The sequence below is a fragment of the Camelus dromedarius genome, chromosome Y (genome assembly GCF_036321535.1).
Source record: "Camelus dromedarius isolate mCamDro1 chromosome Y, mCamDro1.pat, whole genome shotgun sequence".
In the NCBI taxonomy this organism is placed as follows: domain Eukaryota; kingdom Metazoa; phylum Chordata; class Mammalia; order Artiodactyla; family Camelidae; genus Camelus; species Camelus dromedarius.
In genome coordinates, this window is record NC_087473.1 from 10,313,282 (window position 1) to 10,332,419 (window position 19,138).

Below are 19,138 nucleotides of genomic sequence, written 5' to 3' on the forward strand. Positions count from 1 at the left end.
AGGACTTTGAATATATCTTGCACTCCCTTCTGGCCTGTAGTGTTTGTGTAGAGAGATCAGCTGAGATCTTTATGGGGGTTCCCATGTAACTCACTCTTTGCTTTTCTCTTGCTGCCTTTAGGATCACTTCTTTATCCTTGGCTCTGGCCATCTTGATAATATGTCTTGGTGTGGGTGTATTTAGGTCTTCCTGTTTGGGACCCTCTGAGCTTCCTGTACTTGGATATCTGATTCCTCCTTTAAGTTTGTGAAGTTCTCAGTCATGAATTCTTCAAATACCTTTGCAATCCCCTTTGATCTTTCTTCCCCTTCTGGGACTTCTATCATGCTAAGATTGGCATGCTTTATATTATTCCATAGGTCCCTTATGTTTTTTCATTTGTTTCTGGTTGTTTATCTTGCAGCTCTTCTGATTGGGTGCTTTCTATTGTCATGTCTCCTAAGTCACTAATTCATTCCACTGCATTATCTAGTCAGTATTGCACCGCCTTTAGATCATTCCTCATCTCAGTCAATGTATTTAGCTATTCTACTTAGCACTTCTTTATAGCTGCCATTCCATTTTTAGACATACTTTATATCTTTAGACTCTATATCTTTTATTTCCTTCAGTACTTTGAACAGTCCTTTTTTGAAATCTCCATCTAGTAGGCTATCAATGCCTATTTCAATGATCATTCTTTCAGAGGATTTCTCTTGTTCTTTTAATTTGGAATGCTTTCTCTCCTTCTTCAACTTGCTCCTACCTCTCTGGCACTGTGTTTTATGGATTATCAGTTATCTACTGTCGTCCTAAAGGAGTTTATCTACCTAATGCCTATGTAGTAATATAAATTAGGAAAGAGAAAAAAGACAGAGAGATAATGATTTTTAATGAATGGAGAAATAAAAGTTTGAAAATATTGAATAATGACTATGAGAAAAGCAAGTGGAAGCAGAATTTGGAAAAATAATAATAATTAAAATATTTTTAAAAAATTTCAAATGGAATAAATTGGGGTATATATAATTGTCTAAGAAGTAAAAATTAAGAGGGTAATAGAAAATGAAACAGGTAAAGACAGATAAAAAAGGGGAGTTTTCGGTGTCCTCCTGGAGACTGTGTGCTTTTAATGTGAAGTCTTTCTGCCTTTGTCCTGTTTCGGAAGCTCAGCTTGCTGTTTCCAGAGGCTCTCCATTGGAGCCCTCATCTGTGCTGTTCCCAGTGCCTGTCAGCAGGAGATCACACATACATACAACAGTGGATCAGGTGCAGCTCTCCTTTACTGTGGGCTGGCTTGCCACTGCCCTGCCCGATGCTGCAGTCAGATGTTGCAGACTGACCAGGCAGGAGTGGGCACCACGCCCTCTCCCAGCATCATGGTCAGGGGCTGTGTTCCTGCCTAAAAGGTGGGGGGCCACCCATCCCCTCAGGGTGCCGGTCACTCCACTGCTCTGTGTCACTATGCACTCTGCCTCAAGTTTGCACCCAGGAGGTGGGCTCAGAGAGGACTGAGGAACAGCCCTGTGGCTGGTCTGTGACAAATCACAGCTTCTTGTTTGTCTTGGTGGAGCAAGTTTTCTGAGGAACCAGGACAGAAATATCCTATCTTCCTAGGGCTGTAGACAAGTACCGTCTTGCCATTTAGGGTGCTAAGTTTTGAGGTGTGGGTGCAGGTTTAGCCCCCAGAGCCACCTGGGTGCAAAGCACCAGAGGGTATGGTGGCTGTGCATGAGCCCCACCTCTCTTCAACAAGAAACTGTTGTGGATTTACAGAGATGGGTTTTGCACCCTCCCCCCAGGGTACATCTTCCCGGTTGTTTTATGGAGAGCTCAGTTTGTTCTGCCCTGTGCACCCACAGCCATGGCACACAGCCCTCTGCATTCCCCTGGGTGGCCTCAGTGCAGCCATCCCCATCTTCCACCCAGCTATGTCAGCATGGCCCTGCCCCCAGATGCTGTGCTGCATCTTGGGCTGGGTGTCACAGGGACCCTCTGTGCCTGTTGAAATTAGTTGTGTCAGTCAACTGATACTCTGTACACATAGAAGCCTTAGAGCCTCCCCCTCCATCCTACTGGCCTCTCAGTTGCAGAGGTGAGACTCCGTGAATGAGTGCCAGTCCTTTGCTGCTCCCTCCCCATGGGGCCTGTCCAACTCTGTTTTGACATTTCTTCCTTCTTTATTCCTCTTCTCCTACCAGATTTTTGGCATGTATATCTTTTGAGTTGGACAATGATCCTTCAGAGTACTACAGGTTCACTGGTTCACTGAGTGGGTCTGTGGGTGTGACTCTTGTTGCATTTGTGGGAAATGGTGAGCTACGAGTGTCCTTCTACTCCATCCTCTTGGCCTTCTGCCAAAAAAGACTCACTATATGGAGGAAGTTATACATAGCGTGGAAATAGATAGAGAAGATATTTCATGGAAATGACAAGAAAGCGCAGATTGCAATGCTCAATTCATACAAAATATGTTTCAAAACAAGGGCCACAATGAAAGTTTAAAATGAGATGATATAAAGAAGAAGAGATCAATATAAAAATAGGGTATTACACTCATTAACCTATATATGGATCCAACACCGTAGATTCTAAATAAAAAAGAAATATTAGTAGACATTAGGGAATTAATTCATTATAAAATAATAATAGTAGACAAGTTTAACACCTCACTATTCTGATGGACAGATCATCCAGAAAGAATATCTGTAAGGAAACAGAGGTCTTAATAGCATATTAGATCATTTCATCCTATCTGTTATTGGGCACTGTATCAGAAAAGCAAAACACATAAACTTTTCAAGTCTGCACACTATGTTATCTAAGGAATTAGTCACATATTATGTCATGAAAAGAGCCTCAGAAAATTTAAGCAAATTTAGATTTCAGCAAGTATTTTTCCATAAACAAAAGTATGAAAGTATGCATCAACCCTAGAAAGAAAAATACCAAAATCACGAACATGAGATGAAACCACATCCTTTAAAAAAATAAAAAATGGTCAATGATGAAATCTAAGAGGTAATAAAATCATACCTGGGAACAAACTACAATGAAAACACAGCTTCATAAAGTGTATGTGATGCAGCAAAGACAAATCTAAGAGGGAAGTTTAGAACAATTAAGGCCTTCTACAAAAAACAAGAAATAACTCAAAAAAAGGACGAAGCTTACCTCCCATAATAACTAACAATAAGAAAAAACAAAACACAAAGGCAGTAGAATGAGAAACCTTAACGATTAGGTTGAAAATAAATAACATAAAAATTAAAAACTAAATTAAACATCATAAAAACAAGAGCTTTTTTTCTTAAAACTATTAAGAAATTGATAAGCATTTAGCCAGGCTTATCAAGAAATACAGAGAGTTGACCCAAACAAAATAAGAAATGAAACAGTAGAATAACATCTGATATTACAGAAATACAAAAAAGATTATGAAATTCGTATGAGCAGTAACATGACAACCAACTGGATGATCTAAAAGTAATGCACAAATTTCTAGAAACATACAGGCTGCCAACACTGAATAAAGAGAAAACTGAACACTTAAAAACAGCAATCAGTATAAGTTAAATAAAATCTATAATTTTAAAAAGACCCCTTCAACAAAATGCCTGGATGCCTTCATTTAAACTTCTTTCCCCCAAACTATTTCAAAAAATGAAGGAGGAAGGAAAATTTCCAAAGTTTTTCTATGAGACCACCATTACCCTGATAACAAATCCAGTCAAAGACATTACAAAAAAAAAAAATGAAAGACAATATCCTTGATGAATATACATTCAAAACTCCTCAATAAAACATCAACAAATTAATCCAACAATACATAGAAAGGATTATACACGATTATCAGTTGGATTCCTTCCAGAGTCACAAGGATGGTTCAACATACACAAATCAATCAGCATGTTACATATCTAATAAAGGAAGGACAAAATTCACAGGACCATGTCAATACACACAGAAAAATATTTGACAAAATTCAACAACCATTCATGATCAGAACTCACATGAAATTGAGTACAATGGGAACATCTCTCAACATATTATAGGCCATTTATAACAAATCGTAATACTCAGTGGGGAAAGCTGAAAGCCTTCTAGGTAAATTCAGGAACATGACAAGCATTCCTACTCTCAGCACTTCTGTTTAATTGTAATAGAAGAAATGAAAAGAAAAAGAAGTAAAAGAAAGACAAAATGGAAAGAAATAGGCAAAATTGTCACCAGTACTGATGACATAACAATCTACATAGAGAGTCCTAAGGGCTCCACACAGACTATCATGAACAATAAATAATTTCAACAAGGGAGCAGGGTACAAGATAAATGTAAAGAAGTCTTGCATTTCTACACATTAATAATGAGATACCATAAATTTTATATTGAAAGAAATACTATTTAAAATCCATCCCCCCAAATATCTTGGAATAAATGTAACCACATATGTGAAAGGTCTACACACTGAAAATTCTAAAACACTGACAAAGAATTTAAAAATGATTAACAGAAATGGAAAGGAGCCTTGTGTTCTTGGATTGAAAGGGTTAATATTGTAAACATGGCCGTACTACACAAAGAAACCTACAGACTTAGTGCAATTTCTGTTACAAAGCTATAGTATTTTAAACACAACTAGAAAAAAATAATTCTAAGTTTTACATGAAACCATTAAAAATTGCCAAAATGATCTTGAGATGAAACAAAATTTCTGGAGGTATAACCCTCCCAGACACTTTGCTATACTACAAACCTACAGTAATAAAAACAGCAACGCATTGGCACACAGGTATAGTCAATACAAACAGATAGAGAGCTTAGAAATAATTCCACAATCCTATGATCTATGAATCTATGATAAAAGAGGCAAGAGTACACAGTGGAGAAAAGACAGTCTCTTCAATGTATGGTGTTGGGAAAGCTGGACTTCTACATGTAAAACAGTGAAATTAGAGCATTCCCTGACATCATATACAAAAATAAACTCCAAGTGTATTAAGGACGTAAATGGAAGACCTGATACTATAAAACTGCTAGAAGGGAATATAGGTGATACACTATTGGATATATATCATAGGAATATTTTCTTATATCAGTCTCCTAAGGCAAAAGAAATAAAGGCAAAAATAAGGAAGTGGGACCTAAACAAACTTGAAAACTTCTGCACAGCTAAAGACACTATCAATGAAGCGAACATTGCCTGTGTAACTGGAGAACATATTTGCAAACAATGCAAGTGACCAGGGGTTAATAGATGTAGATTAATAGATGTAACATAGATTTAAGTTACACAACTCAATGTGAAAAAAAAAATGAAAAAAAAGAGCAGAGTACCTGAATTAATATTTTTCCAAAGAAAACATACAGATGAGTAACAGGCAAGTGATAGAGATGCTCAACATTACTAATTATTATGTAATTGCAAATCAAAGCCACAATGAGCTATCACTTCACACTGGTCAAATGGCGATTATCAAAAGTACAAATAGTAGTGTTGGAGAGGATGTGGAAGAAATAAGGCTCTTGTGTACTCCTGGTAGGAATTTAATTTGGTACAACTTCTATGGAAAAAGTATTTAGATTTTTTAAAAACTAAAAAGGGTACTACTATATGACCCATTAATACCTCTTCTAGGAAAAATCTGGGGAATATCCCTAAATTGAGGTGAACCTATGTTCACAATTGCAAGGTTTATAATATGCAAGAGAGTGAAGCAATCTTAGAGTCCTCAATAGACTATTGACTTAAGAAGATATGATGATTCTATAAATATGCAATGCAATATTCCTCACCTATGAAAAGTTTTAAAACATTGATATTTCAAAATCACGAATGGGTCTAGTAAATATTATGCTTAGTGAAGTAACTTAGAGAAAGACTAAAGTATATAATATAATTTATATGTGGAATCTAAAGAATAACAAATATCTGTGTAAATCTATCTATAGCAATCAATCGATTGATGATGGATAAATAGATACAAAGATAGACAGATATATGATAGAAATATAGATAGATAGATAGATAGATAGATAGATAGATAGATAGATAGATAAATGGATAGATAGATAGATAGATAAATAGAGAGATAGAAAGATAGAGAGATTGACAGATTAGATAGACAAGACTAAAGCATACTCAAAGATATGGGAAAAAATTTATGTTTACCAAAGGGGAAGGGAAAGTCATTTTAATGGTAGGACATTGACACATACAATGTAGTACACATAAAGGAGATAAGCAACAAGGATAATTTGTAGAGATCAGGGAATTATACACAATAACTTATAATAATGGTATGTTACAATTATTTTAATGACTTGTAATAATTTATAATGCAATGTAATCAACAAAGCGGTTGGAATCAACATGCTGTACATCTGAAACTACACAATATACTACATCTACTGTACTTCACTTAAAATATAACATCTCATGTATAAAGTAGCCCTTTTTCCTCTCATAGCATCTTCTTTTAATGTTGTTTTATATTTGCTTTTTACCTTTTCTGATTACTGTCTCAAATTATTTATTTTACTTTTGTGAGTATGTTACCAGTTTGATATATCAATATTTATTGCCCCTGATTTCCTATTTTTCCCTCTTTAATCCATAAAGTATAGCAGCATTTTAAAACATAAACAAATAAACAGTTGCAGCTTTCTCATGGTCTCTACTTAGCATTTTGGTCAATGTTTTGCATACTTTTGCCATTTTATTTTTCTCAGAAGAGTTGTTTTCTACATCTCTTGTAAGGTGTCTCGGTTTTGTTTTACATCTCATTCAGGTTTTGTTTGTCTGGGAAAGTCTTTATTTTCACTTTGTATCTAAGTGATAACTGTGCAAGGTAGAGTATTCTGGGGTGAGAGATTTCCTATATCAGTAGTTTGAAAATGTCATTTTATTTACCCTTGGCCTATATTTTCTGCTGAGAAATCTGCAGATAGCCTAATGGGGGTTCCTTTGTAGATTATCATAACTTTTTTCACTGCCTTTGAAAGTTTACTCTGTCATTGACTTGCCAATTTGCATATGACATATCTTGAAGAAGTCCGTTTGCCTTAAAGTTATTGATGTTTTGTTGGCTCACGGACTTGTGTATCAGTTCCTTACCCAGGTTAGGGAAGTTATCGAATATTACTTCTTTAAATAAACCATCAGCTGCCTTCTAACATTCTTCTCCCTCCAGGATTTCACTCTAATGTACACTTCCTGAGGAAGTCTGATGGCTATTACAGAATTTCCTCACTTTTTAATACCTTGTATCTCTGCCCTATCCTATCATTTCTAGTTTTGTATTGGTGAGTTTGATAATCTCTCTTCCACAAAGACAGTCTACTTACAATGCTTTCTTTTGCATTCTTCATCTGATTTATTAAGTTCTTCTGGTCCTCCAAAAATGTTTGGTTATTTTATAGTTTCAGACTCTTTGGTAATGTACTACTTATCATCATTTAATTTATTCCTGAGTTCTCTAAACTGCTTTCTGGGTTTTGTTTTTTGTATTGAGTTTCTGTATGATACATATTTTGAATTCTCTATTAGTCATATGGCAATATACATTGACTTTAAGTTTGTTTGCTTCAGGGTTGACATTCTGTGTGTGTGTGTGTGTGTGTATGTTTATGTGTCAGTGTAACTGTGTGTGTGTGTGCCCTATAATGTTACAGTGATTGGTCATGATCTTTTAAATTATTGCTCTGATGACACTAAATAACCTATTGGGAGTTGGAGTCCCTGCTTTTGTTTTATGGTAGTTTGCAATATTGCACAATTTTTGGTTTTACTTACCTGAGCTACCTCTGATAATATTTCAAAATGGCACTTTCCAGTCACTACTGTCTGGATAAAAGATGTGCTTTCATTGTCACTTCCTAGACTTTTCTGGTAGTTAATGCCTCTCTTGTCACTGCGATTTGGAACCCTTCCTTTTATCTGATATCCCTTGAGACTCAGTGTACACATTGAGGAAAGGTGTAAAGTCAGGTGGGTAGTTGGAATCAGGCAAGTGCCTTTGCCATGTCCAGTGTTGCAAGGTACATTGCTTCCACCACTGTGAATGGGGAGTAGGGACAGTGTCATGAATGTCTGTGTGTCAGAAGGATGGAGTTTCTGTCTCCATTGTGGCTCCCTCCTAGTTACCTTTGACCATGAGTACTGGTGCAGTTGGAGGCTGAAACTTTGAGAACCACTGAGACCCAGTTTCTACTGGGTTCTCTGAAACTGTGGGCTTAGATACCCTAGTCAGTGATCCTTGGTTGCACGCACCAACTCAGCTCTTCCCTCAATTCAGCTTCCTTTATGTGTTTTAGTACACCACACTTCAGCTGTACACATGCGTTCTGGAGTATTTTTTTGTGTTGTAGTTATTTTCATTGAGATGTGAACGTTTTACTGACTGTAGATTTAAGGGGAGAGACAAAAATAGTTTAAACTTATGTCACTTTTTTAAAAGAATAACGTTTTCATTTAAAAGCTTAAATTCTTCTAAGGACATTATAAGAACAGTAAAGAAAGTGAAAAAATCACCTCCCTTAATATCGTAGTACTACAAAATATTTTTCAGTTTTTCCTGTGTTCTTTTCTTCAAAGTTTTTCCCAAATACATGCACATTTTACTATAATATAAGCCTTTAATCTCTTTTAGATCATTTAAAGTATTAAAATACATCTCTGTTCTGTAAATATAGCCCTGTTGCTTCTCTCATTTATAACTAGTAACTTGCATATTTCTGTCTTCTCAATCCTTCTTCCCTGTCCCCACAGGAAAGAACTACTTGGTACACTACACATATATATATGTGAGTCTGTTTCTCTTTTTTTATGATTATTTCTCTTATAATTTTAGTTCCCTCATGTATGTGATAACATACAGTGTTTTTCTGTGTATGTCTTATTTTCCTCTGTGAAACATGCTCTGGGTCTAGTCACTTTGTTCCAAATGGCAGAATTTTATTCTTTGTTATGACTAAGTATTTATTATATTATATATATTTCACATCATCTTCAGCCAATCATCTGTTGATGGGCAGTTGAGTTGTGCTTCTATCCTTGGCTATTATAAATGATGATGTTAAGAACATTGGGGGTAATATATCCTTTAAAGTAACTGTTTTCATTTTTTTTCAGATTTATACCAAAAACTGGAATTGCTGCAGCATATAATGCTTCTATTTCTTGTTTTCTGAACTCTGTCCACACTTTTATAATAGTGGATGCATCAATTTATATTTCCACCAACAGTGTACCTGGGTTCTCTTTTCTTGACATTTCTATTAATGTTTGTCATTTGTAGACATTTTGTTAATAGCAATTTTGGTTGCTGTGAGATTACATTTCATTCTCGTTTTGATTTATGTTTCCTAATGAATAGCAATGTTATGTATCTTTTCATGTGGATGAAAATCATCCCCATTCTGATTTTGAAGTTTTCATGAAGATCCTTCCACTATTTTCAAGTTGTGTTCTTTGTTTTTTAAATATTGAGTCTAATATGCTATATATATATATTATGGATATTAACACCTTGTTGATCTCTTCTCAAATTTTTCCTTCTATTCTGTGTGTTGTCATATGTCTGTTGAATGTTTCCTTTCCTTTGCAAAAGGTTTTGCACTTCACATTTATTGAACAAGCAGAACCCCTGTATCACATAGTACATCTATTTTTTCCTCAGTAAACTAAAAAGTTTTATTCTTAGTTTTCCTTTTTCCTTCTTCTTCTTTTTTTTAATTAGGAGACACATCAAAAATAAATATTGCTATGATTTACCTCAAAGTCAGTTCTGCTCATGTTCTTGGATACAAATTGTGTAGTTTCAGGTTTTACATTTAGGAAATTAATTCATTTTTATCTTAGTTTAGATACTATGGAAGGAAGTGCCCTTACATCTTCTTTTTCATGTACTGTCCACTTTTCCCAGAATTACTTGTTGAAGAGACTGCCTTTTTTCCATTGTATACGTTGCCTCCTTCATTGTAGGCTAATTGACCATATGTGTGTCGGTTTATTTTAGGAAACTTTATTTTGTACCATTAATTTATGTGTCTCTTTTACTGCCATATATTTATGTTTTGATTAATGTAGCTTTGTAGTATGTTCTAATGTCAAGGAGGATAATACCCACAACTTTGTTCATTTTTCAAAGATAATTTTAGAAAATTTTGGTCTTTCATATTTTTGTATAAATTTTATTATTTGTCTCCTTGTTTTGTGAAGAAACTTATGGATTCTATGAGACTACAAGTTTATTAAAAGAAAATAACTGAGAAAAATTTTAAAATGTGGGGGATAAATCATACAATATTAAACAACCAATGGATTGCTGTATAAATCAAAGAAAAAAAATATATAAAGAAAATTGGCAACAAAAACAAAGTTCATGGGGTATAGCAAAATAAGTATTAATAGGAAAGTTTATAGCAAAATAATCCCACTTATACAAATAAGAAACATCTCTCTCCTATAACATAATCCTGTAACCAAATGATGTAGAAAATATTAAACAAACTTGTTAGTAGAAAAAAAGACAGCCAAAAAGTCGGCACATCAATAAATAAAATAAAGATTAAAAATGGAAACATTTAATCAAAGTAAATAATGGTTTTTGATAGATAAAGGAAATTGATAAACTTTAACCCTACTCATGAGCAAACAATAGAGTACAGATAAATAAGCTCAGAAATAAATGAGAAGTTACTGCTTATATCATAGAAATACAAAGCATCATAAGAGGATACAACTAATTATATGTCAATAAAATGGAAACCCTAGAAGAAATGGACAATTTCTTAGAAAGACATAATCTCCAGGATGGAATGAGAAATAGAAAATATGAAGAGATTATTAGTAATGAAATTGAATAAGTAATTAAACAATATCTCCCAAGAAACAAAACTCCAGGCCTAGACAGCTTCACAGGTGACTTCTGCCAAACATTTAGAGAAGAGCTATCACCTATAGTTCTCAGAGTATTTCAAAACTTTGCAGATGAAGGATTCCTACCCCAGCTTTCTGTATCACACTACTACTAAAACTGGAGCAAATACCTCAAAAAGTTACAGGTTAAATATTACTGATAAGCATAGATGCAAAAACCATCACTAAAATGTTAGCAAGCCAAACAATACATTAAAAGGATTATACAAAATGATTAAGTCCATTTCATTCCAGGGATGTGAAAGTGATTCAATACCTACAAAGAAATCAATATGATACATCACACTAACAAACTGAAGAATAAAAATTTTATGGTCACCTCAGTAGAATCATAAAATGTTTTGACAAAATCAGTATGTATTTATGATTATATTTCTCCTCAAATTGGGCATGAGGAAATATACCTCAACACAGTTAAGGTCATATATGACAAGACCTCAGCTAACATGACTCTCACTGATTAAAAGCTGAAAGCATCTCCTGTAAGAGCAGCAAGAATACAAGAATGCTCACCCTTACCAGTTATATTCAATATAGTATTGGAAATTCCAGCCATAGCTATCCAAAATAAAAGCAAATAAAATATAGCTAATTAAGAAAATGAGAAAAAGTATCTGTTTGCAGAGGACATACTTTAAACAGAAATCCTAAAGATGGCACCACAAAACTACTAGGGCTTATCATGCATTTGGTAAAATTTTAGAATGGAAAATTAATATACAGAAATCTTGCATTTCTACAACTAACAAGCTAGAAGATAGAGAAAGTGACAGAACTGTCTCATTTACAGTTGCATTACAAAAAAGAAAATATCTAGAAATGTATCCAACCAAGGAGGTAAAAGACCTGTACTTAGAAAACTATAAAATATTTATAAATTAATTGAAGATAATGCAAACAGATGAAAGGATATACTGTGTTCATAGATTAGGAAAAATTTATTGTTTAAATGACAGTACTAACCAAGAAAATACACAAATTAAATTCAGTGCCTATAAAAATACCAAGGTGTTTTCAGACACTTACAATAAATAATTCCAAAATTTACATATAAACACAAAAGAGTTGAAATCACTAAAAAAAAAAAAAAGAAAAAAGAAAAGAAAAAAACAAACAAAAAACACAAACAATTTTGAGAAAGAACAAAGAGGATGTATCACTGTCCTTGATTTTAAACTAGAATACAAAGCTACAGTAATAAAAAGAATATGGTACATTTATGAAACAAACAGAATACTGGAACACAACAGAGTGCATAAAAATGAAATCAGAAAATTATGGTCATTTAGCCCATTACAAAAAATGAATATACACTTGGGGAAAGATAACCAACAGGCATATGAAAACGTGCAACAACACTAACCATCAGAAAAATGCAAGTCCAAAACAAAATGAGATTTTATGTCAGACATGTCAGAATGTCTATTATCAAAAAGATAACAAATATAACTATTGTTGAGGATTTAAGAAAAAGAACCCTGATTCACTGCTGGAGAGAATGTAATTTTGTGCTGCCAAGGTGGAAAAGAGTATGGAGTTTTATCTAAAAATAAAAAATGAAATATGATCCAACAATTCCATATCTGCATACTTATTCCAAGAAGATAAAAACACTAATCCGAAAAAATTAATTCAACCCTATATTCAATGCAGTATTATTTACAATAGCCACAAAATAGAAGCAAATTAATTGCTCATCAATAGATGATGGATAAAGTTGTGTTTATAGTATATATATATATATATATATATATACCCATCTATTAACTACAGATTTATCTATATTTATAGATAGATAAATAGATAGATAGATAGATAGATAGATAGATAGATAGATAGATAGATAGATAGATAGATGATAGATAGATGTATGCACACACACACATAAAGGTACAATGGGTTATTACTCAGCTATACAAAAAATGATTTGTTTTCATTCACAACAAATGAGTAGAAAAAGAAGGTACTATGATAAGTGAAATATGTCAGATAGAGAAAGACAAATCTTAATGATTTTACTCACATTTGGAATTTAAAACAAATGAACATAACATTACACAAAAGGAGTTATAGATATAGAAAGAAACAGGTTGTTCACAAGACGGAGGGAAATAGGGTGAGGAAAAGAAATAGTTGAGAAAACTTAAGACAGAAAATTTTCCAGTGTCAAAAAATGAGCCAGAGACAAGAAATATACTGTATGGGGAAGAGTCAATAACTATTAAATATCTTAAAATAGCAACTTATCATAACTAGATTTATTCTGCTGATCAGTTTGAAATGTATTAAAGATAGCAAACAGTATGTTGTGTAGGAAAAACTAACATACTGTTATAGATTAAAGTACACTTCAAAAACAAACAAACAAAAGTATAGGAAAAAATCAGATTTGTAGTTATCGGAGGCAGGGTTTGGGAAAGGAGAATTAGATTAATGCACTCAAAAGGTACAAGCCTCCAGCCATAAAATAAACGTGTTCTACGGAGGCCAAATAGTAACATACAAATATAATTAGAACTGCTTTATGTTATATATGAATGTTTTTAAGGGAGTAGACCTTAAGATTTCTCATCACAACCAAAAACCATATTGTATATCTTTAATATTGTATCTAAATGAGATAATGAATTCTCCCTAAAGTTGCTATGATATTTATTGCATGATATATGTAAATCAAATCACTTTCCTGTGCACTTAAACTTACACAATGTTTTATGCCAATTATATCTCAATAAAATTGGAAGGAAAAGTGGAAAGGCAATGATCATTTTTTCCATGTCATTTCTCATGATTGTTTTTGCAGCAAGTGACCTTGAGTCATGATGTATTTATCCTAGGTAAAGATACTAATAAATAAGTGATTCTAATAAATAATACATAAAGGGACTAATAAAATTAGTGTTTTCCCATGCCTTAAACATTCTTCATGATAACAGACCACTGATTCTGTAGGCATCAAAATTTCACTCTGTGTATTCATCTGAGAATATGGAATGGATACAAAAGTTAACCCTGGTTGCTTTTCCTATGAGTGATAAAGTTCACTATCTCTGACCAAGGGTCTCATCTCCCTGACAGCATCTACAAGAAAGGAACGTGCTCCGTTGCTAAAAATCTCAGCATGGTAAAATCTCAGAACTCCTTCATTTCTTAACTGTTTGGCAATGAGAATGCAATACTGACAAAGACTTGATTTTGGATAACAATATGGTGTTTTCTCACGCTTGCATTAGGGGATGTGGGGATAATCCCTGAGATCCACAAGAAACATTCTTTCTCAAGTGCTGGGCAAAGAAGTGTAAAGGTTCTGCATTATTAGGACTGAGGACTGCTTTTAAAATTATGACTAGGCTGACTGTACTCCAGGTAGTCCAAGGAAAGAAAGGTTATTGCAATTTCTAGGTGAACGGGAATAAGTCAGTGGTTCAGTCTGTATAAATTACTCAAGGGGTGTTCAAATCCAAAATAAGTTGTGTCAACAATGAGATTTAAAAGAAGAAAAAATCTTAGACATAAGCTTAATTTAAAATGGAGGCACAGTACTGTGCTGGGCTCTGGGGACTGGAGAATATACATACATCAGTCCAATTCAAGTGTTCAGTGGCTTTGCCCTAGCATCAACTTGGGATTCAGTGAACAGGTAACAATTAGTATACTGGGAGAAATATAATCTACCTCTCCCTGATCTGAAGAAATTGTAGGCTCAGTGAAACTCTTAATTCACAGAGATCCTGCCAGATGCAGAAGAATAATTCACTTTGACTCAACTAAGACAAACTTAGTTATTGCTTAACAATCCATCTTCACACACACACACAGTGGTAGACATATTTGTAGTATTTAGTGTGAAGAATTCAGTGGGCAGAGCTCAGAGAATAGGTTTCAAACCACCACCCAACTTTTCTACTTTTGCCAAAATTCTAGCTTATCCCAGGTAGAAAACTACAGATGGACAAACAAACAATATTCTTCTTTAGGATTTCTAATTTTGAAAGTAAACTGTACATTTTGACTTATCAGTATAGAACTTTGTTAAGATGATCATGGTAAGACACACTGTCTGATAAGAGAGCTGGAAACTAGCTGCTGAACCAGCCCAACTGAACCCCAGACTGCTAAAGTAAACAACAACATAGCCACCATCAGGGTTGAGCTGGCAAAGTTAAAAGCTTCATGTTTCTGTTGTAGGAACAAACACTGCTCTCCAGACACATTTCTCCACTGCAAGTGAGCTCTTTTCTTCTCTTGGTAAAGGCCACATTGGTGGGATGTGGCTAGAGCTTACCTTGGTCCATTTGCCCATTTTCCAGATAATCAAAGGCTTTCTACACTACTGGTGACAGATTTTCAGGACTCAATATTGCCATTCCAGTCTTATTAGCCGACACTGGCTGTACGATTCTGAGCAGTAGCCTTAGTCTCCGTGACCATGCCTACAATTTTTCCAACATTTCAGGGCATTTTATGTTCTGAAAATACTTCACCTTTTATTTTAAATTAATGGGAAATAGACAAAGTCTTAAATGAATATTTTATATTTTGTAATATTAGCAAAATTTGGTATTCTTGCATTTGGCCAAATTTTTAATTCTACCACCCTCAAGTCCTTCTTGTTCACACATTTTAGATTACAATTTGGTTACTGTATATGACAACCCGAAGTAAGGAGCTACTACCTCTTAGATACATCCTGTGAGAAGGTTAGAATGGGCTCAAGTTATGTGGGGTGTATAAACCTACTTAAATGTTTGTAATGGCACTCACACTTCTGGACAAAGCTCTGATTCTAAGAAGAAAACTAATTAGAAGGCAATATAGTTATTGGTATGGGGATGAGAATCAGTTATATTGAGGTGGGACGGTGAGGAAGAGACAGTAAAATATCCAGCAAATGAGAATGGAATGCTTTAGGATTCTGGAGGCATGAATTAAGAAGAAAATAATACTTTGTCTCCTGTACCTACCTCCACTTACTGTCTTGTGTGACTAGTCCTCGGTCTATGAAAAGAGCTAGTTTGTGGTGAAGAGTAAAGACCATAACGAAATAGTTTGAAAACCATGAAATTTTGTTGTTTCAGAAAGTAGATTTTGCTTAAAGTCAACATGTATTTTTCATTCACTAAATACTAAAATGCATCCTGTGGCATGTGCTCTGCTTACTGTGCTGGTACCCAAGTTAGACAAGGAAAGGGGGATAGACAGAAAATATCTGGAGGAGGTGGTTTTTGTGCTGAGACTGGGAAAGTCTAAGTAGGTAAAAGGAGGACATCCTAAGTCCAAGGATGAGCTGGAACAAATGATGTGAGTTTGGAGTTAACATGTTTGACAAGCATTTGCCTGGATGTATCTCCAGATACAGTGAAACATAAAGATATGCCAAGGTAGTCAGATGCCAGATCTATAAAGAAATGACTAAACTATGTTGTGTTTGTGGGCTTAGATTTGGAAAGGCATTAAATGCCACCCTGAAGATGTAAACTTATCTTTGGCTACAACATAAAAGCAACATAAATTGTTCACAAGAAAATATAGTGTAAACTATTCAGGGGAGGAAATGAAAGCACCAATTGCAATGCTTTGAGAACAGCACAAAGAAAACCATAGATAAAATTACTTCTTAAATTCTACCACATGCTGAATGTGCCATCTGAGACTACATCATGTGACCTTTATGATTCCAGGGATGTCATAAGAGAGACAATGATCCCTGGGCCGGTTCCTGCATTTATCTCCTGTTCCAACCTACTGTAACAACACTTTAATACTTTCCAAGATGAACCAGAAGCCTCTTAGTACTTTTCCATCTCTAAATATTTTAGTCTTTTCCCAAATTCTACCATTTTCTCTTTTTCCTTACAAGAAATTATTCAAATTTACTCCCATATTGTTCCATCAAATGATCATATCAACCAAATATCTCTTTTTTTCTTTAAATGGTAACTTAGTCTCCCATTTTACACTTAAATATATTTTAAAAAAATAAGGAAAATACAGGTCACATGTAAGTTTATTATTCAAATAGGAAAATAGCAAATATTTGTATCATGTGCCAACATCAATTATTATCTTTGTTATCCTGTATAATCTGGTAGTCCTCTGGCAGATCAGTTGTAATTAGGATGTTGATCATATCCTGCAGTTTGCTGATGAGTTGGCCGTGAAAGAGAGGTAGCTGATGTATCAGCTATCACTGGCACTGGAAACCATGGGTTGCTCTCTGCTTGAAGTTTAGAAAAAGGACCTTCATTGGCTGATATGTTGTGATATCTATTTGGAAAAGTAGAAGGCTCCAACATCAGTCCAAGATAATTGCTCTGTTTGGGAGATAAGTTGCTGTACTGAGAATTAGAAGTTTTAGTTGTAATGAAATTCACAACACGGCCATTTTCTTCAGTGTAGCTGCTTTGTGAGTCCACGTGGAAAGTGGTCAACTGATTTAAAATAGCACGTTGATCCACTGCAATTTGTTCTGGTGGTCTAACTGACATTGATGATGCAGGAGAAAAATCACCTCTCATCGGGGTAGTTGTATCACCAATTATGTGGCTAGTAGAGGGCTTTCTTTTTAGAGGCATGTTTAAATTTGCAGAAGGTAAAAATGCACTTTCTCCTCTAGTGTCAACCACAAAACAAGAATTATGATTATCCACATTACCCCCTTCTTTAAAGTGCTTCTTTTTGAAATCTTGAGCCAATGAAGATACCAGGGAATCATTTTTAATCCCAACTCTTCTTTTTATTTTCACTAAAAGCTGGGGACAGCCTCGTTTAAAATTTGGATTATGATAGAACTGCAGCTACGAACAAAGTGGAAAGATTTTAGTATTAATTTAACCAAAATACAAGACTACAATAAGACTAATCTATAAAACCTCAGATTTCATGCTTACTATACAAAGATAATATCATCAAAATATGAACATTGCTGACTATTTTTTGAAATTCCTTCTTTGGAAAATACACATTTAAAAAGTATAGTCATCAAATTTAAAACTTTAGCATTTGCAGTAACGGTGAATGCTCCTTTTTAAAAGCAGCTTTAATACCTTTATTTAGATTTCTGATAAGATTGATAGTTGCTAGCAAAGTTTCTCATAATCTTGAATACTTAAAAAACTGTCCTCATTTTTTAGAAAAAATAAATTATTTTAGCCTTAGTAGTTTTATACAATTTTCAAAATCTAGCTTTACATTTATATTATCATAGATTGATGTACAAAATAAAATTTTATATATAAATTATTAAGTGGTGACTAAAATTTCTGAATACCTTTCTTAAAACAGAGACTTCTTTTTCTTCTGCCAGAAAGTCAGCTAGAGAAGCAGATCTTTGTAAATTCTGCCGCACTTTACTAAACCCATAAAGGTTAAGCTGTCTAACTAAACTTTTCATACTTCCAGTTTCAAATATTCTGAAAGGGGCCTTTCTTTCCAAAACTTCCTTCTTAAAGACATCTTCATCGATCACTATGGAAGTTCCATTATCATCCCACCAGATGGATTGAAATTGGTCACTCCCAACCATTTTCCAGAGTTTTCTTGGAAATGTCAGAGAACAAAAATCTTTATCTTCATCTGGTTCAGAGACACAATGTGTGTAACATGGTCTTTTTATCAAGAATTCTTCACACAAAGTCTGAAAAGCATTTTCTTCAATCATAGACCTCAAAACCAAGTCCCCAGAGATTGTTTGATCACACAATAGAGATCTACAGGACTTTCCTGAACCATTTGGTCCATCTTTAGGAGACACATCTTCAATTTCTGAAGAAACATGTGTCATCTCAAATAACTTTCTGCAGCTCCTTTTCTAATCTGCCTGATTTTGAGCACTGCAGTTTCAAATGCTGCTTTGGCAGGCCTGCACACATAAACAGCTAAGCCATCACAGAGGTTCTCAACTTGAGTAGCTGTGACATCACAAAGTGACTGGTTTCCTAGCAACCCAAGTGTAACATTCAGCCAGTGTTTACTTCTCATTCATCCAGTTAAAATGAAACCTATAGAATGTTTATTTTTACAGTGTGATCTGTAAATATTATTCCCACAAAATCTTTTTAAAAAAAATTAAATTTGGAGTCTATGAAACAAATCCAATCTCCTTCCTTTTGTACACAATTTTATACCAGATTGCTGAACAGAGTATAAATAATGCGCTAAATAAATAAACTAATTTTAACGTTTTGGAATTTAAATTGAAGTTTGTGTAAAAACTG

The 19,138-nt window shown here is 34.2% G+C and overlaps 1 protein-coding gene across 1 annotated transcript; it reads right to left on the minus strand.

Moving 5' to 3' along the window:
* Positions 1-17,026: 17,026 nt before the first annotated feature.
* LOC135320416 (heat shock transcription factor, Y-linked-like) lies at positions 17,027-18,759 on the minus strand. The gene is made up of 2 exons (XM_064483533.1): positions 18,193-18,759; positions 17,027-17,719 (listed from the first exon to the last, which is right to left on the minus strand). Exons 1-2 carry the CDS (start codon positions 18,703-18,705, stop codon positions 17,027-17,029), a joined length of 1,206 nt encoding a protein of 401 aa, XP_064339603.1. The 5' UTR covers positions 18,706-18,759.
* Between the last annotated feature and the right edge of the window lie 379 nt (positions 18,760-19,138).